The sequence below is a fragment of the Biomphalaria glabrata genome, chromosome 17 (assembly GCF_947242115.1).
Source record: "Biomphalaria glabrata chromosome 17, xgBioGlab47.1, whole genome shotgun sequence".
Lineage (NCBI taxonomy): Eukaryota > Metazoa > Mollusca > Gastropoda > Planorbidae > Biomphalaria > Biomphalaria glabrata.
This window is the reverse complement of record NC_074727.1, coordinates 23930118-23956134: the sequence shown is the minus strand read 5'-3', so window position 1 is coordinate 23956134 and position 26017 is coordinate 23930118. Positions and strand designations below refer to the sequence as shown.

Below are 26017 nucleotides of genomic sequence, written 5' to 3'. Positions count from 1 at the left end.
TTTGACAAATAGTTTTATACAGTATTAGTACCTTTGACAAATAATTTCAAGTGTGAATCTAGCGTGTCACTTTCTGAAACGCATTTCCTTTCTTTTTTCCCCCCTTCCCAGTTCTCCCGGATACGTCGTCCGCTTTGCAGTAAATTCCTCGGAGATCTCTGGCAGAAAGTGTTTCCTTGGCAACGATGCTTGTCAAGACCAGATCCAGCGGATGTGTGTAAGAGTGGGCAGGGGGGCGATGGCAGAGGCGGGGGCGGGCTATGGACTGGACACCCTAAGAGTCCCTGGCTTCTTGTGTCGCTGTGGTTACAGTTCGCGCAGTGTCGCCTCCCTCCCTCTCCCTGCCCTCCTCACGTGTCCAGAACTAGGCAGTGGTCTGCTTGTGCTGCGAATTACCCTCCTGTGTGCCTTCTCCATTTGTCCGGATTATTTGTTTGTTTTTCTTAGGATTGAGATTTGGACTATTAAAAACCTAAATAAAAACATTCTTTTTCAATCTTTATCGATTGCTTTGTGGCTTAATAATAACGTAATCACGTGATTGGTGAGTTTTCATAGTGCAGAAGCAGTAGACAGAGTATACAAGTCTGGAATAGGCATTTAAAAAATCATTAGCAGTGATACCTTTGAATAAGAATGACATCTATATCCAAATAGTCGGCACATTTCTTATTCCGTATGCTAGGACGTACGTGCTCTTTTCTCTCTCTCGTTACTTGAGAATGGTGCCTGTTGCCTGAATCAGACATGAAAATTAATGATTTAGTAGATTTCAAGTATTTAATTAACATGCACGATTAGATCAGCATGTCGATACGCCGATAACAATCTTGACCTGAAGGAACGTCTGTATTATAAGATTATTTGTAAATTATAAGATAAGAAAATATGAGACTCGGAGCTTTATAAGTTGAAAGTAATTTTTTTTCTACCAGATATGGTCTACAGGAGATTTGGACGTTAAACAATGTCAAGGACTTTGAAATTGAACTTCAATATTGCCAACTAAATAAAAACTCTAAACGAAAAAGAGCATTATAAAATTTGATTCTACAGTTTTAAACCAGTGGCGACGCTAGGGTGGGGGGAGGAGGGGGGAGAATTTGAAAATCATCCCGGGACCCCTCTTGGGAGGCCCAAAATGAGTGGGGGGTTTTCACATAAAAAATTAAACATTGCTCAAAATGCAGGGGCCCCCAAAGAGGTCAAGCCCCACGGGCCCCCAAACGATGGAAAATTCCTAGTTACACCCTTGTTCAAAACATAAATCCTATGTCTTTTAAAAACAACAACAACACATCGCCTATCGACACATGCTGCACACCGGATACACCTAAAACGTTGCTATTTATAGTTTTCCCGCCACGTATGTAAAGCTCCTATACTAACTTGCTTACATTTGTGTATGGAGTTTTAAAACCAAATGGTTTTGCTTTAGAATGAACAAATGTAACATTTGAGACTATTTCAAGCAAGAAATGTTGATATTAAATTTAAATTTTGAAAAGCGCTTTTAGTTTTTACAAAGTTTACAGCAATATACTCTGTTTGTCTGTATGGTACAAACTATAGATCAGTTATTTCTCCTACTTCTCATTCTTGGATCCAATTGATACTTTGCATAATTATTCATTGTCCATGACAAAACAGTAATCAATATAAAAAAGATACCATTAGATAATACATTAGTTATTAATTGAATATATATAAATATATATTATATATATAAGGAGGCGTGGTGGCTGAGCGGTAAAGCGCTTGGCTTCCGTACCGGGGGTCCGGGGTTCGAATCCTGGTGAAGACTGATCTTCGGGCGCCTCTGAGTTTACCCAGCTCTAATGGGTACCCGACAATAGTTGGGGAAAAGTAAAGGCGGTTGGTCGTTGTGCTGGCCACATGACACCCACGTTAACCGTAGGCCACAGAAACATCTGCCCTATAGACCTCAAGGCGCTCAAGGGGAACTTTACTTTTACTTTATTATATATATAAAGCGAGATAAATCTTGCAGTACTGATATGGCGGTGCGTTTCTTTCCTTATTTATGTTTTTCTTTAAAGTATTTTTTTTATACTTTGCTTGTGACAGAGGACAAACAATAGGCTCTATGAGCAGGCCGACATACAGAGTGCTCATAGAATGGCTTACATTGCTATCTGAATATTTAAAACAGTGGATCTCGATGTAACAGATTGTGCATCTTTACGTTATATATTGTGATTCTTGATTAAATACACACAGAATCGTAATGCTATAGATCCTATTCCACAATAGAATAGGCCTGATTAGAGAAACTTAGTGTTGTACATTCTTAATCACAACGTCATAGATATTACATTTTAATGACGGAGTAGATTTTAATGGTATAGTCAGTCCACGCAATGCTATAGCGTATTTAAATGGCATAACAAAATGGATCACAAACTTCTGAATTTTCCATACAGGATTTGAGTACAAGTCTTCAAAATGATATTCTTATACATTTTGGCTGTAGCTGGGATTTTATCACATACCAAGACTGCAGCCGATGACCAGGTAAAATTATTTCTGGACACCTCTTGAGGCATTACAATATTCTCGGTCTGTCTCTCCCTCTCTCTCAATCTCTCTGAAAATGTTTGTAACATAAATAGGATATTTTAGACAACGATTCAGACTAAAATACTGTAACACTTATAAAATAATATTTTGAATAGACTTACTTTCTCACTAATTAGATTCTTATTTGTAGTATTTTTTGAGCACGTAAGCTTTCTTTCGTCTCGACCAATTATTAATTCTAAACTCCACATTTCTTTCATTTTCTATTCACCCTCCCATTCTGCCGTCTCTGTCTCGCCTCCCTTCGATGTCCGCCGTGGCTCAGATTGCTTTCCCTCGTCCATTTGTTTCGACCCTCAGAATTCACAAATCAAATTATTTCCAAAGTGAACACGTTGACAGCTCGCCTGGCCAATATTTTGATTGTCTGAGGCAAGTCGAATATTTTGATGGACTGCAATTATTTGACCCATACTTGAATGATGTAGACTTTTTTGACCCATACTTGAATGGTGTAGAATTTTTTGACCCATACTTGAATGGTGTAGAATTTTTTGACCCATACTTGAGTGGTGTAGAATCACTTGACCAAGATTTTGATAATCTTGGGGGTAGGTAGCTAATATTTCAATCGTCTAGAACTTGTTAGTCAACATTTTCAAGGTCTATGACTTTTGTAGATCAATATTTTGATGGTAAATGACTTACTGGTCAATATATCGATGGCCTATGACTTATTGATCATTTTATACCATTATCGTATGTTATATTCTTTTTCATAATTTGATGGTCTAATACTTGTTTGTTATTATTATTATTATGGTCTAGGACTTTTTTATTAGTATTTTGGTGGTCTAGGGTTATATGTCAATATTTTCATGGTCTAGGACTTTATGTTTGTCAATATTTTCATGTTTTATGACTTTTATAGATCAGTATTTTATGGTCTATGAATTTTTGGTCAATATTTCGATGGCCTATGACTTATTGATCAATATTTTTTATGAACTAGGATCTAATATTTTGATGATTTAGGAGTTACCGGTATTTGTCAATATTTTGATGCTCTATATTACGACTTGCTGGTCAATATTCGTCATGTCTGGAACCTAAAAGCTAGTTACCTTTGTTCCATGACTAAATAGTTCTTTGTTGTTTATGTAAGTGTATTAAGCACTGTATTGATCCTATATTTTTTTTTCTACAGAGACAGAGAGAAAAATAATAGTACTTTAAATTCTCTCTTGCTCACTCTCAGAAAGATAAAGGTCTCAATCTCTCGGCATCTCACTTTTCCTATTCTCCTTTATATTTCCTCACTCCTTCTCTTCCTTACTCCCATTTTCTTGTTCTCATCTTCACTCATTCACTCATACTCTCTTATTCTCTCTCTCTCTTATTCTCTCTCTTATGCTTTCTCCGTCAAGTGTGCTATACGTCTCTAAACTATAAATAGATATATAGTTTTTTTCTTTCACATACGCACTAGAACTCTAGATCCGCCGATGCTGACATTGTGAGCGTAACAAACTGCGCGACTCATTTAGTGCTCACTCTGACATTTTTTGTCGTCTCTTGCCATTTACACCGCCATGACATTAAACTTCAACGTGACATTAAACTTCAACGTGACATTAAACTTCAACGTGACATTTAGCGATATAGCTTTTTAATTTTATATCTATTTTTCAAACCAGAGAACATTTCCCTACAATTTAAAATACAAAGGGCCAGCGAGGTTTTCATGCTGTCACTATCGTCATCATTATAATCATCATGACCATCATTATCACTATCATCATGTAACTGCGTTTGAGTGACTGTTTTGACAGCCTCATATCCATTTGATTAAAAACCCGGCACTTCAAACACAGACACAGAGGCTGTGCACGTAGATGTCTGTCTCAGTACAACGGAATCGAAAAACTCAGGGACTGGAGAGGGGGGAGGGGGGAAGGGGGCAGGCATTAAGAATATAAGATCAATATCCTATCCTTCCCCACAGTAGCAACACCCTTGAGTCAATGTCTGACTGGAGCCATGCAAATAAAATAATATAACCTTTTTTATTACAATACCTCTATTCAACTCATAACTTCTTGAAACCTGGTACCTTCTTGGTGGGTGGAACTTGGACAAGTATCTCGAAAACGGCTCCAACGATTTTCCTAGAAATTAAACAGTTGGTTTTTAACGTTGCGAAATAATTTACTAGCCCGCTAGTCATATTGAGAAAATTAGTTTATAATTTTATCAAAATATATAAAGAGATAAATTTAAATTTTGCTAGAGAACGAGAGAACATCTATCTTAAAGTTACTTGAATGGACTATAGGCCTACGTCAATAGGTATTTCCGCATTCATTCAAGAATTCAATAAACTAAAGCTCAGGAAAATTTTGTGCATCGTCTTCTAAGTCTAAATCTGTCATTGGCCTATCATTGGAGTAGTGTATAGTCTAGTAGATGTATCGTTTTTTTTTATAACAAAAAATCTATTCATTAGTGATTTAAAGAACAATAACCCCTTTATTAGTTTTATCTGGGTCGTTTGGACTTTTTTGTTATTCTTGTTATTTATTTAGAGTAGCCTACTACGACATATGATAGTAATTATTTAATAACAATAATAATAATTCTCGGATCAAGTTGAAACTTTGCACAATTATTTATTGCCGAATCAATAAAAAAAAAAATCTAATGTGCAATTAAATACTAATAATTAATCAATTTGTTTAAAACCAGGAAGGATACTTAATCCTTGAGAATTTACAGATATAACTAATTATGTAGAGTAACATGCCGCACCGCGCACAGCCTACACGTTTTTTCTCTAGTACCCATTCTCGGATCGAGTGGAAACTGTAAACAATCATTTATAGTACTGTTGTTGAAGGTTGTTGTATAATAGTACCAGATTGTTAGTAAACAACTAAGCAAATGTAGAAGTATAATAAAGTATTAAATTACAGAACTAGAAAAAAAATCATATATAACTTTTCTTTTAAACATAACTTTTGTTACAATATAGACAATTTAACTTGAGATGAAATGAAATAAACTGATATTTAAACAAAATCTAACTCACAGCAAAAACACGTCTTTACACTTTCATGTCTTTAGATCGTCTCTCGTTCTTAACATCTGCATTACGACATTCCAGCTCCTATTTCATCATTTTGAAATACATAGCCACCAACCAATCGCCTAGCCTCTAGTCTTCATCACCTAGGAAACACACACACACACACACACTCCATATCATGTACCAAACAAAACATGAATTAATTAAAACATTAACCAATTAGTCAATATATTATTGGTATTTAATTATGTTGTTTGATACCGAAATAACTTCTGCATTATTGAGAGATATAGTTGTAAGTGCGGAGTTCTTCCTCTTAGATACATGTTATTTAAAGTTATTATTTCATCAAAATAGGTATTTAGAAAGTATTTCATCAGGATAAAATTACTATTGGGGCGTAAGGACCGAGTGGTACAGAGCTTGACTGCGGAGCCGATGGGTCTACAGTTCAAATCCCAATGAAGATTGAAATTTTGAGGAGTTTTAAGGACGTCCTTGAGTCCACCCAACTTCTGTGGGTACCTTACATACGTGGGGGAAATGAAAAGGCGGCTGTTTATTAGCTGTCTACATGACACCCTATTATAGAAACAGATTTGACAAGGGTGCCCTTTATAAAAGTATTGGAATTGTAAAAATATATAAACACGTTTCAGAGTTATAGGCCAGAAGACTAGACTGCTAACATGTAAAGACTAGACTGCTATCATGTAAAGACTAAACTGTTAACATGTAAAGACCAGACTGTTATCATGTAAAGACTAGACTGCTAACATGTAAAGACTAGACTGCTATCATGTAAAGACTAAACTGTTAACATGTAAAGACTAGACTGCTAACATGTAAAGACTAGACTGATATCATGTAAAGACTAAACTGTTAACATGCAACAACTAAACTGTTAACATGTAAAGACTAAATTGTTAACACGTAAAGACTAGACTACTAACATGTAGAGACTAAATTGCTAACATGTAAAGACTAGACTGCTAACATGTAAAGACTAAACTGTTAACATGCAACAACTAAACTGTTAACATGTAAAGACTAAATTGTTAACATGTAAAGACCAGACTGTTAACATGTAAAGACTAAACTGTTAACATGTAAAGATTAAACTGTTAACATGTAAAGATTAAACTGTTAACATGTAAAGACTAGACTGCTAACATGTAGGCCTAAAGACTAGACTGCTAACATGTAAATATTAGACAATGTAAAGACTAGGCTGCTAACATGTAAACATTAGACTACTAACATGTAAAGATTAAACAATGTAAAGACTAGACTGCTAATATGTAAAGACTAAATTGCTAAAGTGTAAAGACTAGACTGCTAACATGTAAAATGTAAAGTCTCGTACAAATTAATATAAAACCACAAGTCTATGAAGATATCCATCAATCGCCATTGGTGTCTAAGAGCTTTTTGATGCTAGCAAGCGTTCACCGTTTCAAGATTATGTCTCAGAGATAACTCAGGGGAGATAATTGGGCGTCGGAGAATCGATTTGACTGAACATGAACTGCAAGAGTTATCCCTGCGCCTGTTTAGCGCTTTTGAAAGTATGTTGTGTAGACAAAGTGCTTCAACAGATTTCGGTTCATCAACACTTGAGAGATGTCCCTAGATGGAGGCAAACCATTACATAGCAAAAGCGCAGTTCTTAGCACTATAGAATCTGTATTTTACTTTTTGCATAAATACATAATTTTACTTTCGTTGTTCAGAGCATGGCAATAATATTTCGATATATCGTTCATGACTTTTTTTTTTTTTTACAATACATCTATAGATCAAAATTTGAACTTTGTGGAATATGGAACCTTCAGGAACCTGCATAGAACTGAATGCAGATCTAAAAGAAAAACGGCTTTAACGATTTTTCTACAAATTTAACGGTAGATGTATTTCGCTGAGAAAAGAATCACTAACTCGTTGGCCACATGGGGAAAACTCTAGTTTGACCGTTGTAATTTTTCAAAGTAAAAAAAAAATATATCTAAATTTGGCTTCAGTACTAGACTTAGAATAACTTAGATATAGAACTCTAGAGCCAACATTGTTTTGAAAGGACTATCGCGTTCATGAAAAGACTATCGCGTTCTTGTTCTCGCTCGTGTGTGTGTGTGTGTGTGCGTGTGTGTGTGTTTTCGATGGTGACTGTTAGAAGAAGTTAGCGATTGGTTGCAGTGTGAATGATGCAGCATACACGGCACTGTCGGATCGAGTTGAAATATTGCATAATTATTCATAGTGGATGACAATATATGAATCAATAAAAAAATTAAATTAAACAATCATTAATTTCGTTTTATATAGAAAAAGGGAGTCAAACTTTGCAGTATTGAGTGATATTGCTGTTCTTCTCCTTAGATAAGCTTTGTTTTTAAAAAAAAGATTTATTGGATACACTTTCTTTTTATTAGATAAGCTTTTTTTTTTTTTAAAAAAAGGTTATATTTTCTAATTATGTATTTTTAATTTTATATACCTCTACATGTATATAAAAGTAAGATAGAGAGTGAATGTACTTTCAAAACCTTGTTTCATTTCAGCCACCAACCAGAGAGTGTGGCGGTCAGCATGTCTGTACAACATTGATGAAGTATAAAGACGGAACAGTTGTGGATGAAGGTAGCTAAGATTTTAACCTGTGAATCTATTGATGCCCATTACACTAATATTTTATGCACATTAACACATTCACTACATCCACTACATTCACTACACTACATTCACTACAGTCACTACATTCACTACATTCACTACATTCACTACTGTCACTACTGTCACTACAGTAACTACAGTCTTTACATTCACTACACTACATTCACTACAGTCACTACATTCACTACATTCACTACATTCACTACTGTCACTACTGTCACTACAGTCTTTACATTCACTAGAGTCACTAGAGTCACTACATTCACTACATTCACTACATTCACTACATTCACTACAGTCACTACAGTCTTTACATTCACTAGAGTCACTACAGTCTTTACATTCACTACTGTCACTACAGTGTTTACATTCACTACATTCACTACAGTCACTACAGTCACTACAGTCTTTACATTCACTAGAGTCACTAGAGTCACTACATTCACTACATTCACTACATTCACTACTGTCACTACTGTCACTACAGTCACTACAGTCTTTACATTCACTAGAGTCACTAGAGTCACTACATTCACTAGAGTCACTACAGTCTTTACATTCACTAGAGTCACTAGAGTCACTACATTCACTAGAGTCACTACAGTCTTTACATTCACTAGAGTCACTAGAGTCACTAGAGTCACTACATTCACTACATTCACTACATTCACTACAGTCACTACAGTCTTTACATTCACTAGAGTCACTACAGTCTTTACATTCACTACTGTCACTACAGTCTTTACATTCACTACATTCACTACATTCACTACAGTCACTACAGTCTTTACATTCACTAGAGTCACTAGAGTCACTAGAGTCACTACATTCACTACATTCACTACAATCACTACTGTCACTACAGTCACTACAGTCTTTACATTCACTAGAGTCACTAGAGTCACTACATTCACTAGAGTCACTACAGTCTTTACATTCACTAGAGTCACTACATTCACTACATTCACTACATTCACTACATTCACTACATTCACTACAGTCACTACAGTCTTTACATTCACTAGAGTCACTACAGTCTTTACATTCACTACTGTCACTAGAGTCTTTACATTCACTACATTCACTACATTCACTACAGTCACTACAGTCTTTACATTCACTACAGTCACTACAGTCTCTACATTCACTGCATTCACTACATTCACTACATTCACTACAGTCTTTACAGTCTTTACATTCACTACATTCACTACAGTCACTACATTCACTACATTCACTACATTCACTACTGTCACTACAGTCACTACTGTCACTACAGCCACTACAGTCTTTACATTCACTAGAGTCACTAGAGTCACTAGAGTCACTAGAGTCACTACAGTCTTTACATTCACTACATTCACTACATTCACTACTGTCACTACTGTCACTACAGTCTTTACATTCACTACATTCACTACATTCACTACATTCACTACAGTCACTGCAGTCTTTACATTCACTACAGTCTCTATATTCACTACATTCACTACAGTCTTTACAGTCTTTACAGTCTTTACATTCACTACATTCACTACATTCACTACAGTCACTACATTCACTACTGTCACTACAGTCACTACAGTCTTTACATTCACTAGAGTCACTAGAGTCACTACATTCACTACATTCACTACAGTCTTTACATTCACTACATTCACTACATTCACTACAGTCACTACATTCACTACTGTCACTACAGCCACTACAGTCTTTACATTCACTAGAGTCACTAGAGTCACTACATTCACTACATTCACTACAGTCACTACAGTCACTACATTCACTACTGTCACTACAGTCACTACAGTCTTTACATTCACTACAGTCACTACAGTCACTACATTCACTACAGTCACTACATTCACTACTGTCACTACATTCACTACTGTCACTACAGTCACTACAGTCTTTACATTCACTACAGTCACTACAGTCACTACATTCACTACTGTCACTACAGTCACTACAGTCTTTACATTCACTACAGTCACTACAGTCACTACATTCACTACATTCACTACAGTCACTACATTCACTACTGTCACTACAGTCACTACAGTCTTTACATTCACTACATTCACTACAGTCACTACATTCACTACTGTCACTACAGTCACTACAGTCTTTACATTCACAACAGTCACTACAGTCACTACATTCACTACATTCACTACAGTCACTACATTCACTACTGTCACTACAGTCACTACAGTCTTTACATTCACTAGAGTCACTAGAGTCACTACATTCACTACATTCACTACAGTCACTACATTCACTACTGTCACTACAGTCACTACAGTCTTTACATTCACTAGAGTCACTAGAGTCACTACATTCACTACAGTCACTACAGTCACTACAGTCACTACAGTCACTACAGTCACTACATTCACTACATTCACTACAGTCACTACATTCACTACTGTCACTACAGTCACTACAGTCTTTACATTCACTAGAGTCACTAGAGTCACTACATTCACTACATTCACTACAGTCACTACATTCACTACAGTCACTACAGTCTTTACATTCACTACAGTCACTACAGTCTTTACATTCACTACAGTCACTACATTCACTACAGTCACTACATTCACTACATTCACTACAGTCACTACAGTCTTTACATTCACTACAGTCACTACATGGATTCATATTTTAGTTACCTGGTCTCTTCACAGTTTCGCCAAAATAAATTTTGCAAAAAAAATAAATAAAAAAGGGAAGACAACGTACAGCATAATGTACGAGAAATGCCACTTTAATTATGCCATATCTACACATAATGTATGACTACAAATGCCATTTCGGATGTTTGTTTGTTGTTCAGGTTCTGCAGTTCTGTGCCGGAGTATGCCACTTTTGAAGCCCCATATTCATTCTGAGCTCTTGTCTGTAGAGGCTATAACGCAATGCTTCAACTTAGCTTGAGTTCATTTGTGTTTTATAATGTCTCTTTTCACGAGGCTGTCCCATGAAGTAATCATAATGTACAAGTCTGTCACATGCATGAGTGTATAGGCAAAACTTCCCTGTGTTGTATTCTTGCCTCCCACTATAAGTAAGTTGATCTCATTAATGACTCATTATTTTGTTTTCGTAAGTGAACAAATGTATTTGTGTTCAGACATCTTACACATTTGCTGAAGTTTATTTAATACTAAGTAAATTGTTATTCAAAATGAAACATATTCATTCTTTTACTGACAGTTGGCAATGCTAATGCGATAATGTAATATTCAGTTCGAATTAAATAAAACGAATCTAGATTTTTGTACAGGAGGAAAATCGTTATTTTTTAATAAAACCAAAAATCCACAATAACCAATAACAAAAAAACCACCTTGGCATGCAGTCACTTATAATGAGGGTTTCCTTTGATTATCTGATGTCATCTTTTGGTCACGTCTTCTCGTTCATAAACACATTCGCACCGCGCTGCACCGTAGAGACAAACCAAACATTATGTCAAGGACTTCACTTGACTAGAGAAGCTCAAACATTAGATGACACATTGAAGTCGTACAAACTATGGATTCATATCACTGACAATTAATATCACTGACAATTAATATCACTGACAATTAATATCAGACGTAATGACAGTCCTGTTCATATATTAGCTCACACAATACGATGATGTATACCAGTGGTTCCCAAACTTTTTCTCCAACGGAACACTTCGCAGATTCTGAGCGGGACATTTTGATTATTTAATTTAGAGAGATTAATTCACGTGGTAGCCTACTACTTACTTATTTTAGTAGTTCGTGCAACACTTATTCAGCTTATTCAGGCCTCGCGGAAGACTAGGGTTCCACTGAACAAATTTGGGAAACACTGATATATGCAAATGATTTTCTTTTGCCAGGAGATAACTGTTACTGTAGAGAGGGAGTCTCAAGTTGTAGCAAGGAATGGGTCAACACTCACGGAGACAACAGTCTAACCTGGCAACACTACGAGAGAGGTGAGTCTACATACCTGCAGCCACTTTGATTAACAACCACGACTATTCCGATTGCGATCACTACCTCGCGTTTTTAAGTCCAATCAAATATAAACGAAGCCCTATTCGACGCCGCTCTTAGAGTGCGTTTTAACCCATTGCTGACTGTAGTCGTTTTTTAAACAGATCTTTTGTTTTTTCCTACATAATACATGTCATAAATACTATTTAGGCAGGAATGGGTTACATCGCAACGTTCAAGTTTGTCTCTTATCTTATTAGTATTAAAAAAAATTGCTTTTATATAACGCATCCCTCGTGCTATTAGTGTGCTGAGTGCGCTATGGTCCGCTTTCCTTTGGGGGTTAGGGTGGTGGGGGGCGGGAGTATTGGGGAGAAGGTTTCCGTGCTGCCTTTAGGAGCTCAGCATGTCGGGATTTGAGCTCGAGCCCCCTGGTTAGGTGGTTAATAATTGGGGGGGGTGATCTTAATGGACATATTTTATAAGCAGAATTTGAAAAAAATATAAAACGTTATAATCAGACAATTGGTTGGATATACCACTGGGAAACATTTCATACTACATGCAGACCAGAGGACTATAAGACATAACACAGGTGTGTAGCAGCTAAAGAAGGATAATGCAGAGAAATATATACTTTTAAAAAAGCAAAGCGGAAGAAATGCATAATTACTGGCCATATATCTAAATATTGCGAGATTTCATTCCCCTTTTTTTCTATACAAAACCAAATTAAATAATTATTACTAATTGATTAAATAAATGGTTAATTGTTTGCTTGATTCATGTATTATCATCGACTATGAATAATTGTGCAAAAATTTCAACTTGGTCCGAGAATGGGAAGTGAGAGAAAAAAACGAGAACAGACTTTGTACCAGGCAGTCAGACAGACTGTATGGGGCTATTACACCTTGACATTCTCGCGAACTTAACCACCCAGCCATACTTTTATGTGCGAAACTTTTACTTTGTCCAAACTTCATTCCATTCCGACTATTACCTCACAGTAGTCACAGTCTAAGGCAGGTAGTTAAAAAGACACAAGTCAAAAAGTCAAGTTAAAAAAAGGTAAGGATAAGTGCAGTGTTTCACATGACTACGTAAACCCAGTTGCGACCTACATATTTTCTCACACGTCACGCAGACCAAGCCGTTGTCCGCTGGCGGTTAATTTAATTTTTCTTTCCTTCTTCTTCAATAATGGCTTTTCTTGGAGTCTCAAATGTTTGTCCCGCAGGACACCTCTCCAACTCTCAGAGGTCATCTGCTGCCAGCTACTTTCCTCTATGCCAGAGAGGGCAAAATGGCGCCTGAGTTGATCTTTATAGCGTTTACGGAGGGGGGGGGACCTCTGTTACGCCGCCCTCCTTTATAAGTAAAGAAGTAAAGTATCCCTCTCAGTCCTTGCGCTCTATATGGCAGATAATGTAAAATCTATCTGTTTCTGAGGCCTACGGTTAACGAGGGTGTCATGTAGTCAGCACAACGACCAACCGCTTTTACTTTCCACAACTATTGCTAGGTACCCATTAGAGCTAGGTAGACTCTGAGGCGCACAAAAGATCCCGAAGTTAGAAATCCCAGTCTTCCCCAGAATTCAAAACCAGGACCTCGGTTCGGAAGCCAAGCTTTACCGCTCAGCCACCGCGCCTCCCTCTTTAAGCTCGCCAAAGAAAATCGCCTTTGGCATGCGATCGTCTCCCATGCGGGATATGTGTGCGACCCTAGATTAAACTTATAGATAAACCAGAAATAGAATAGAATAAATAAATGACTTCGTATAAAGTGTTCAATCTCTCCAAGGGTTTTAAAGTCATGTAAAGAAACCTCGAGACTTTATTAGTTTAATTAATTGAGAATTACGTGAGACTCCAAATCTTTTTGTTCGAATCTCAGTCCCTGACTTTCTATGGCAGTCGAAAGTTCCGGAAACATCTATGGAGCTCTATTTACAAAAAAAACAAAAAAACAACAAGGCAAAAGCATCAAAGCTTTCAGAGATACCGAAACAAATCAATACCATTTAACTCTGTTTGAAATTTAGCCTCTGGAAGGCTAGTGATCGATAGTCCTCGGTGAGCGTGCGTGAGGTCTACAAGAGAGGGGGGCTGGGGGGGAGAATGTTTGAGTGTGTGAGAGAGAGTTTAGATAAAAAAGAAATGAAAAGAGTGTTTTAAAACGCCTCTGTCTACTAATGCGATGACTGCGAACTGTGCTAGGCGCTAGGTAAGAGGGGTGAAGAGGGGTGAGGAGTCTAGTCCGGATCCTCCGCCCCCCCCCCTTTTTTAACGTGGTGCGAAACACTTTCAAGAGATTAAAATGACCTCAGCTCAAATATATATTTTTTACAATGTTACATTTTGCAATGTTTCCCTGCAAATGTTACTAATATCACTAATAATAACAATAACAGCAGTAGTCTTAACGATAGTAATAATAATAATAATAATCTATCAACCTATGAGATAGTAACATTTGACGAGGGCACATTGGAAGCCCTGACACATTACTCTGTATCTGTCAAAGGACGGACATGACGTGTCAAAATATTTCTCATTTGACACTGAGGGGACCAAAAAAATGAAATTTTGTTTCCTTTTAACGAAGGTCGACCCTGGCAGTGCCAGAGAATGATAATTAATTGAATTTTAATTACTACCATTATTGAAATCGCCGTACCACTGTCTCATACTGTAAGAAAAACTGAAATGTAAAAAACAACGAAAATAACGAAAATATGGGAACCTTGGCTTGGAGATTAAGCGTTTATGGAAGTTATCCAAAATAAAAATATACTCCATTGTTATATTAACCGAGGGGCTAATAACAACTGACCTCAAAGACCGTTAACATTCCTAGGAAAATTCTCGTAGCCTGTGAGAGGGCGGTACTGCTGCAGATCTGCTACATCACCAGAAAATTCCCTAGCTACAATGAATTTTGTTTTACTTAAGCGAAACTCGACCCTGGCAGCGCCATATAATGAATACTCCTTCGTTTCGAACATAAGAACAATAATAATAATACAGCAGCGTAAGCAATTTAGATATTTTTTTTAAGATACACAGAGTTATAACAATGACATTTTTTTTACTCAAGCCAGTGTTGTATGCCCGTTCATCAGACTCTTAACTTAAAGACTAAATATAGACCAACGTTTGTCAACACTAATACAGACCTATGTATACCATTGTCTTTGTTTAGCACACTGGACGGTCCAGTATCGATTCTGCACAAACGTCTTCCAAGGGAAGAAGCAATGCCAGGGAGACGAGATGGCGGCCGTAGTGGAGACGGACATCAAGAAATGGGAACCCCTGGTGGACGAGCCACGCTGCGTGTGCGGGGCGGATGTGTCTTTCAAGATCATGGGCTGGAAGCGTGTCGGCAACAAATGGAAATACTTCTACAAGTGTGAGAAGGTGAAGGACATTTTAAAGGGTCAGAGGACACTATGGTCAACTGCAAAACTAAACAAACGTATAAAACGAAGCCTATGATTGGATTTCTAAGTTCACGTGATAGATCTTAATCGTTTTTGATAACTTCAAAATGTTAATGTATTTTACATGTTCGATACTTGGCTATGTTAAAGTTTGATGTCAAAAACGAATCAATGTTTGTAAGTAATGAGTAACCATAGGGCATAGACTTATATATTATATCTAGACTGGAAACTGGTAACAAATTCTTATTCGCGATTGATCGATTCACAGACCTATATATATATATATATATATATATATATATATATATATATATATATATATATATATATATATATATATATATATATATATATATTTATTTATTTATTTATTTATTTATATATACTATATATTTATTTATTTATTTATTTATATATACTATATATTTATTTATTTATTTATTTATATATACTATATATTTATTTATTTATTTATTTATTTATATACTCTTTTTCGAGCTCTAAGGGAAGTCGCCCTAATCAATCTTTTCTGTCTTAGAAAAGTAATGATCTTTAGTTTTCAAAGTTTAGAAATAATTCAAAATCATTTCTCGGATTTTCTTTAGAATGGGCTATTAATCACAGAACTATATATTCACTCTAATATAGGAAACAAAGCCATTTCCTGTTAGTTTTCATTGAAATAATGTTTCAAAAATCCTAGATCAAAATAATTCATGTCTGTTGATTTTAATAATCTTATTTACATTTAAATATATTGATTACGGTACCTAGATCTTTCTAGATTATGTATCTAAAAATTGCAAAATAATTATTATGAGACGGGAGTAGGCCTACTCTTATTTTTGATATTCAATTACTATATTTAGATCTAAAAATTAAATTATATGTTACATAGGTTAGGATAGAAAAAAAGACCCACTTTAATTTATATGATTATTGTACAAAACAACGCCTTGATCCAACTTAAAAAAAAATTTCACGACATTTTTGTAGTTTTAAAAGATCTCCATGTCCAGTCTAGATACAATATATATATATAAATGTCTATGTGAGTAACAACTGTAACATAAAACTTGTGATGTAAAATTGTTTTGTTGTTGCACTAAGCACATTTATTATATTTACTGAAACTTGATATTGCCATTACTTTGCTTGGGCATTCTCTAACTATTGTCGAGTGGCTGATTTCCCACCAGATACTACCGGTAAATTAACTTGTCTGTTCCTACCAACTACGCCCAGTATTTCGATTATCCACCAGCTAGGCCCGTATTTTAAATAACCTTTATCCACCGAATCAGAAACCCCATTAGTAACGAACCATGCTGAGATTACTCCCTTAGAGCACGGAAGAGGAAGCGGGCAGTGAGTTATAAGGTCGCCTTGTCCCCATACAAGGATAGACCTCTTGCCGCACATGGACCCGTATTCTCTCTCTCAATTTCCTGTCCCGATCGTCCCCCATGCAGAGCTCGGCATTCATAAAGAATGTGCTCTATTGTCTCGTCGTCCTCGACGCAGTGGCGGCACCGTGTGTTGTAGTTCTCCTTCCACCGTCCAAAGTACGTGCCTATTGGACAGTGTCAGACTCGGAACTGGGCTAGGACTGCCTGCTCCGCACAGTAGAGCTCCCACCACGCGTCCTTTCGGTCTGGTTTACTTATCTGCCTGTGTAGCTCTCGGCCCTTGTCGGAAGCGTCCCAACTGTCGTACCAACGTCCCAATAAACGGGTGTCGGCTAGGGATCGCGAGAGTGCACGGTTCATCGTATTGGGTGCACGTTGTCGCCGCGGTCTTCGCTAAAAGGTCAGCCCTCTGATGACTGACCAGACCACAATGGGATGGAACCCACTGTATAAAACTACCTTTGTCCACCAGCTAAGTCCGTTATTTCTATTAACTCCATCCACTAGCTCTATCCAACAGATAAACACAGTAATTTGATTAGTCTCTATCCAACAGATAAGCCCAGTAATTTGATTGGTCTCTATCCAACAGATAAACACAGTAATTTGATTAGTCTCTATCCAACAGATAAGCCCAGTAATTTGATTGGTCTCTATCCAACAGATATGCCCAGTAGTTTGATTAGTCTCTATCCACCAGATAAGCCCAGTAATTTGATTAGTCTCTATCCACCAGATAAGCCCAGTAATTTGATTAGTCTCTATCGAACAGATAAGCCCAGTAATTTGATTGGTCTCTATCCAACAGATATGCCCAGTAGTTTGATTAGTCTCTATCCACCAGATAAGCCCAGTAATTTGATTAGTCTCTATCCAACAGATAAGCCCAGTAATTTGATTGGTCTCTTTCCAACAGATATGCCCAGTAGTTTGATTAGTCTCTATCCACCAGATAAGCCCAGTGGTTTGATTAGTCTCTATCCACCAGATAAGCCCAGTAATTTGATTGGTCTCTATCCAACAGATATGCCCAGTAGTTTGATTAGTCTCTATCCACCAGATAAGCCCAGTAATTTGATTGGTCTCTATCCAATAGATATGCCCAGTAGTTTGATTAGTCTCTATCCAACAGATAAGCCCAGTAATTTGATTAGTCTCTATCCACCAGATAAGCCCAGTGGTTTGATTAGTCTCTATCCAACAGATAAGCCCAATAATTTGATTAGTCTCTATCCACCAGATAAGCCCAGTAATTTGATTAGTCTCTATCCACCAGATAAGCCCATTGGTTTGATTAGTCTCTATCCACTAGCTGGGCCCAGTATTTCGAAAAAAAAAAAGAATTATTACTCAAAATAAGATTATATATGATGCGACTGTAATGAAATCTGATTTCGTATCTTAGTTCGATTTTTCTTATAAGGGGTTCTTGATCAATATTTTGACTGTAGAGAGCAAGTAAAGCGACCTGTATATAAACCAAATATTGGCTATGCATTTGCTTATGTCAGGTGTATTTATTGGGTACATTGTGTGCTGTAGAGAGATTTAAACCTTCAAATGTTATCTCATGTTTTTAGGAAGAGTGTCCTCGACCATCGACCACACTGACGGAACAAAGTGCATGTGCCCGAATTTACATTGACGTCAATAAATACAATGACAAAGTACTAGAGGTCAGTAGTGTCCAACTTTAGAGTTAGTACTGTCATTCTTTATAGTTAGTGCTGTCAGACTTTAGAGTCAGGAATCTCAGACTTTATAGTCATTGATGACAGAATTTATAGTCATTGCTGTCAGAATTGATATATTTCTACGATCACTATGTTCAAACGACAGAAAAAAAAGTAATAGAAAAAGAAATAAGATGAAGTGACGAAGGTGGTGGTATTTTAAAAAAAGAATAGAGAAAAGGGAGACCAATCATTCTCTAATTTCATTCATATTTGTGTTGTATAATATTTTCAAAATGTTCGAATTCTTCAAAATGAAAATTGCTATAATCATTACAAATGATCATAATTTTAAGCCTTGTTATACATACTTTGTTTGATAATTTTCTGGTTACAGATTCCATTCTTTCTTGATCCATATATATTTATATAAACAGGTCGAGTTTCTCTGCAACTGCCCAGATGGTTACATGTGTCCTACCAAGTTTGATGAGAAGGCAGATAGCAAGAAGGTAATGCAGGACAATACCGGAAATTACGTAGTCAAATACTGCGACTCCATCATGAAACAGAAGATATCATCTCTCAACGAAAGTTAAAGAGACGCCCATGAGTTGGTGGACGTCAAGATTTGTGGACGTAATGAGTTTGTGGACGTAATGAGACTGGCTAGGGTAATGGCGCTAGGGAGAGGTGCTATATTTAGAAAGCAACATCTTGTATCAGTTGATGATCTTTAACGATATCTTTAATGTATTCACCTTGAAGGGGTCTAAACATTTACATGCTTACCTTTAAGATATCATTAAATAATCAAATAGTAACATATACAAAAATTAATGAAAAGGTGAAAGAAAAAAAAAAAAAAAAACAAAGACAACGAAACAAAAACGAGCCTTTTTAAATATTAATTTTTTTTTCTGAATTGTAATTTTACATGATTACTCGATTAGCAGAAGACTGGATATTATGGTATGGCTACCTTAACGAGGATAAATCTGCTGTACAGCGCAAAGAGAGAAATCTCGTGATATATATATCATGACTAAATCAACGAAATAGTTTTCCTTGCAGACGTAAACCAGGAAACTGAAAGCAACAACAACACAACTTTCTTGTATTGAAACAAAACATACAATTTTACTGCCGCTGAAGACTTACAATAAAGTACATAGATTTAGACTTACTGATTCTTCTACATTGTGTACATTTCAAAGCCCCCCCCCCCTTTTGACTTAATGGGGAAAAAAAAAAGTTTCAGAAATTCTTCACGATTCTAGGATTGGGAAAGCCGCTGAGCACAAAACTGTTCCTCCACAAAACTGTACACCCCCTCACCCCCCTTTTATCTTTTTCTTGAAGGCAAGCTGGGAGTGTTCAACGTACATTCGCATTGACCATGTGAGTTAGAGTCAGATCAGTCGTTCGAGAAGGCCTGAACACTGACCTGCGAAGTCGTAACCTGTGGGCAGTTTAGACTAATAAATTACCACGTCGTACAGACTAATGACGTGGCAACGAGCTATTGGCCTCTAATCCCCACAGGTTACGACATTGCAGGTCAGTGTTCAGGCCTTATCTCAGAGGGTAAAAGAGAAGTATATAGATAGATAACGAGTCTTTTACTATGCATCAGTATTATTCATCACAAACTGAAAGGTGCCGGTACTCAGTGATGGATTGCCTTTTCACTACTAATAAATTAATAATAAACGTTAAAATACAAGAAAAGTAATAATTTTTTTCCCCACATTGAAAAAGGTGCCAGTACGTCGTATCGGTGCGTACCGTCACAAAAAAGCACCGGTTTGGGGTCCCTCTAGAAAGTGAGATCCTATGTTTCAGCTTGTGAAGCCTATACATAACTCCTTCACTGATACCAGTGGTTCTTAGTATATTTGTCTTACACAAAATGCTACTAAACAACTTTTCTATTGTATTGGAGATTTTCACGATAAACTAAACAATGTGCTAAACTAAACAATGTGCTAAACTAAACGCCATAGTTTACTAAATACAACTTACACACGGGAGAGCCTAAAAACTGATTCAGTAGTGCTAAAATGTAGCCTATGTAGTGCTAAAATGTAGCCTATGTAGTGCTAAAATGTAGCCTATGCATGCCCCAGCATTTAGCTGTGAAATAAAAACATCATCACTTTCTGCACTTTCAACACCGGAGACACCATTCTAAGTTTTGTTTCCACCATGCATGAAAATCTGCAATAAAACTGATTTGAAAAGACTCTATAATCACAAAATAAAAATAAGTAAACTCTTACTAGGATGTCAAACATTTTTTTAATGACAAAATGGTTTGAGAACCGCTGGACTCTTTGTTAATGTCATGCCCACATTCAAGAGCTGTTTTAGTATTATGTCCTATTTTGTTAAATAACTGTCAATGTAATGATTAGTTTGTCAACATTATGTCTAACTCAACATCAAGCCGATTCCATGTAGTGTGTCATTTTAGATATGATGATATTGAATGAGGGGTACTGTCATGTTGTTCGCTGCTCAAAATTTTACTCTCGCCAAAACATTGCGCAACGATGCATGACGAACCAAAATAAGATTACTCAATGGTAAATATAAGTACTATAACATTGCATCAATGCAGGATGGCTGCCTGGTCGTGCGGTTTTCGCGCTGGACTGTCGTTCGGATTTATCGATGGTCGAGGGTTCAAATCCTGCCCACTCCCATCCCCCGTCGTCCTGCGGGAGGTTTGGACTAGGAAGTAATCTATCTTCAACTCTGAAGGAACATCCGAAACATGTAAAACATTTTACAAACAAACAATGCCGAAAGTGAGAGTTGGCGTCAAGAAAAACGACTTTCATTTTGGAAAAAAATCTCTTTCAATCTCTGACAATAGAAATACATTTCGCGTTCTGGATTTGAACTGTTATAACGATACTCCAGATTTCGAGCCTTAACTGTTATCTATCCACGACCTTTCTGTAGGAACTGAAGGCTAAGACCTAAAAAAAAAACTGCTTTTTTAAATAAACTTCTGAAATATTTATAATTTATAAATGTATATTTTGAAACGACTTGGGCTTACAAGTTACACAACAACTTTTCCTAATATTAAAAGTAAAGAACCAAATTTTGAGTCTTTATTGCGTCGAGTTTCTATATCCATATTTTCAATATGTTTTCTAAAACTTATCTTAAGACCAGGTTATAATTATCACATCTTTGTAAAAATACCCCCCCCCCGAAAAAAACAACGTGATATTAAATTTGGTTCACTATATCTTACTTGACATCAAATGATACCCAGCCTACGCTCTCGGACCTTATACAGACACAAAGCTTTGTGTACGCCCCTTCATAAGTTTTACCCGTAATGAGCCCCCAAAAGATGGGTTTCTTGAGCCACGTGTCGGGAATGTATATGACCCGTAGGCCAGGAACGGTTGACAATATGACAGAATAAATGCATTGTAAATACTTATGGTTGGAATTCAGTTTCGTATCTTTGTCTATTGCACCTTGAATACGTTTGTAAATGAATTAGTTTCGTATATTTCTGTACAGCTTGTAGTCAGGTAATTCTGTTGTTGTTGTTTTTTTGAAGTACACATTCTTGATTTTAAATGATTCTTTCTTGTTTGCTACCACTGATACTGTGTTCCTTATTGTGCAGACATTTCTGTTCAGAGATCTTCATACAGAATATTTGTCGGTTGAAAGAGTTAATTAGATGAGCTCCCAGAACGACAATGTTACATTGATGATAGAACAAACAAATACAACACGGACACATACAGAAAGTCACACGTACACAAACACACATTCACATACAGGGACTCTAGCAGAGGTAAACACAAGCACTACACAGACACACATTCACATACAGGGACTCTAGCAGAGGTAAACACAAGCACTACACAGACACGCAGTCACATACAGGGACTCTAGCAGAGGTAAACACAAGCACTACACAGACACGCAGTCACATACAGGGACTCTAGCAGAGGTTAACACAAGCACTACACAGACACGCAGTCACATACAGGGACTCTAGCAGAGGTAAACACAAGCACTACACAGACACGCAGTCACATACACATACACACAAACACAGAGCGACACACCATAGAGACAGTTTCAGAAAAACAAACAGACAGTCGCATTCCGAAACGCAGAGACACACTACAAAGACACACGCAGATACTAAATGAAATTTTATAGCAGCCAATGTAAGCAGACGATATAGAATTGATCCTCCCGCCCCCAAAATCCAAAATTAATAGCGAAAATGGCATTACACATTTTCAAACATCTGTCGTCTGCGGTTGTTCTAAAAAGCAAAACTTCAAGTTTCGTGTATAAACAATGTAGCCATATTGTTTGATTTTTCCATTGTCATAAACACACTTTAAATTATGCAATCAGATAAACACTAAGTGAAAAATGACTTGATATTGATGTATTATACGAGTTCACTATTGTATGTTTCTAAACTATGCCCAATAGTAGATGCATTTCTTTGACTGTAAATATTTTTTTTTCAAAAAAATAAACTTTATTTCTTTCTAAATCAGATTTGGTACTGTGTTGTGAACTTGACGTTGAAGGATATAAGTTAAAGTAATCGCTCACTCAATGAATCACTCAAATGTATACAGTTGGAAAGAGCGAGTTGTCTAGGATCCTCACTACTCTTGGCCAGAAACTAAAACTTACAATCACAAATCTATCTATCTATCTATCCATCTATCTATCTATCTATCTATCTATCTATCTATCTATCTATCTATCTATCTATCTATCTATCTATCTATCTATCTATCTATCTATCTATCTCTATTCGCTTCGCCTTGGGCCTCCAATTACCTAAGGCTAGCCCTGCCCAATATATATTTCAACAGCAAAGAATTACTCATAATTTTTTTTTCTTTATTCCCGGGCTTACATTAAAGGGTTGCATGAATCAGGCAGGAGAACCAGTAACTTAGTTGAGTTTAACTCTCTAATTTAAAATATTGACAAAGTAAAATGCTGGATATGCATACGAGGCAATAATCTTTCTATTATATCTATGAACTTGTTCTTATGTCTATTAACGAGTTAATTATAATGTCATTTTTCACATTAAAAAATATCTATAAAATATATTTTAAAATTAAGGGAAGTAACTTATGTTAGACTTCTGAAGAATAATAGAAATGATTATCTCCCATAACACTAACTTATGCCCTTTTGTTATATAGTAAGCCAGTGTATCTACCGATAGTGCAGTCTATCTTTTCGAAAAAAAAAATGTTTCAACACTTGATGCAATCTACTTGGAGTTATGTGAAATAAAATGAAGCTGTGCCTGCATCTAATTTAAACTCAGCAACGACGGAAATGTATCAAATGTACGGGAGATTCTCGTCCAACCTAACCTTAAAGAGATGATTGTTATAGTCAGTTACAACTTACAGAACTTCTTTATGCCAATGACGGCTCCCTCATACCCACAAAGCCAGAAGCATTTAGTTGTTGTCAATGAAATTTCTGAGGGCTTTTGCTTCTTTTGGAGGCGCGGTGGCTGAGCGGTAAAGCGCTTGGCTTCTGAACCGGAGGTCCCGGGTTCGAATTCTGGTGAAGACTGGGATTTTTAATTTCGGGATCTTTGGGCGCCTCTGAGTTCTTCCAGCTCTAATGGGTACCTGACATTATTTGGGGATGTTGTGGCTCTTCCGCGGTGTCGAATACAATCAATGAAATAAACAGGAGGTAACCTTCAAACACTGGCGAAATGCCAAAACAATCAATATAAGTAGTCGACGCTAGTGTTGAAATAACAAACACTTTTAATACTCAAAAAAAGGGAACCGTCGGATGTCCTCTATCGCTAGCCGTTTATGTAATTCTTCTTATTCTCACTGTCCTAATGAAGAGCTTCTTGTTGATAGCGTCTAGTCGAGCGTTCTTACTTTTTAAAGATCCGTCACGTCATTTGTCACTAAGTAAAACTTTCCCCTTATTCCCGAAACAAATACTAAATCCTAATCATGTCGTAACAGTAAAGGCGGTTGGTCGTTGTACTGGCCATATAACACTCATTAACCGTAGGCCACAAAAACAGATGACCATTACATCATCTGCCCTAGAGACCACATTACTTTATTGGCTTCTTTTGGCCTGACTATAAACATAATGACACCGGAAGTCAGGTTAGACTAAGACTAAGACTAAGACTGCTTTATTGATCCTTACGGAAATTTGTTGTGATTACAAGGACTCGTTTCTCATATAAAGACAACACAACAGAAACATACACATAAATACAACAGACAACATGAAGAGTTCATTCAGCGACTACACACAGGTATCTTGGTGCATTTCATGTCCCTGATCAATGAGTGGCGGTGATAGAGTCTGACCGAGTGAGGTACGAACGAGTTTTTGTACCGCTCCGTTCTTGTTTTGATTGACAGCAGTCGCCCACTTCGCGACGACCTGGCTTAGTTCTGATGGAGCGGGTGGCCGTTGTCTTCCAAGATTTTTCGATTTTTCTTAGGCACGTTTGTTCAAAAAGTTCCTTTAAATGTGGTAATGTTGTGAGTGTAATTTTTGATGCTTTTTAATGATGTTTTCTAGACGTTGCAACAGTTTAGATGAGGCGTTGCCTTGCCAACAACTTATTCCGTATGTTAGCAGATTTTGTACAGTTGCGCTGTAAAATGTCTCAAGGATCTTCTTGTTTAATTTAAAACTGTTGAGTTTGTATAGAAAAAAGAGTCGCTGGGCTGTTTTCTTTGTCAGAGTTCCAAGGTGGTCTTCCCATGAAAGCTTGTTGTTGATGATAACGCCTAGATATTTATATGCCTTTACTTGTTCTATAGATGTAGTGTTTATTTGCAGTTCACGTATAGTTTGTTTTTTTCTTTCTAAAATCTATTATAAGTTCTTTAGTTTTTGTTACATTCAGTTCTAGAAAGTTGTCGGTGCACCAGTTTGTAAACTCTTCTATCGAGCTTCGATACTGAGTTTCGTCTCCTGAAATAAGACCGACTATGGCAGTATCATCAGCGAATTAAATGAGTTTAACTGAGTCATAGATGCTTCTTATGTCATTAGTGTAAAGAGTGTATAGCACAGGAGAAAGTACACAACCTTGTGGAGCACCCGTACATAGTACTCGAGTTGACGATTTGGTGTTGTTGACTTTAACATACTGGGGCCGTTGGGTTAAAAAG

General features: G+C 36.8%; 1 protein-coding gene across 1 annotated transcript; it reads left to right on the top strand.

Moving 5' to 3' along the window:
• Positions 1-294: 294 nt before the first annotated feature.
• LOC129923761 (uncharacterized) lies at positions 295-19715 on the top strand. The gene is made up of 7 exons (XM_056016286.1): positions 295-544; positions 2445-2535; positions 8188-8266; positions 12180-12278; positions 15487-15704; positions 18720-18815; positions 19250-19715. Exons 2-7 carry the CDS (start codon positions 2467-2469, stop codon positions 19409-19411), a joined length of 723 nt encoding a protein of 240 aa, XP_055872261.1. The 5' UTR covers positions 295-544; positions 2445-2466; the 3' UTR covers positions 19412-19715.
• Positions 19716-26017: the final 6302 nt, after the last annotated feature.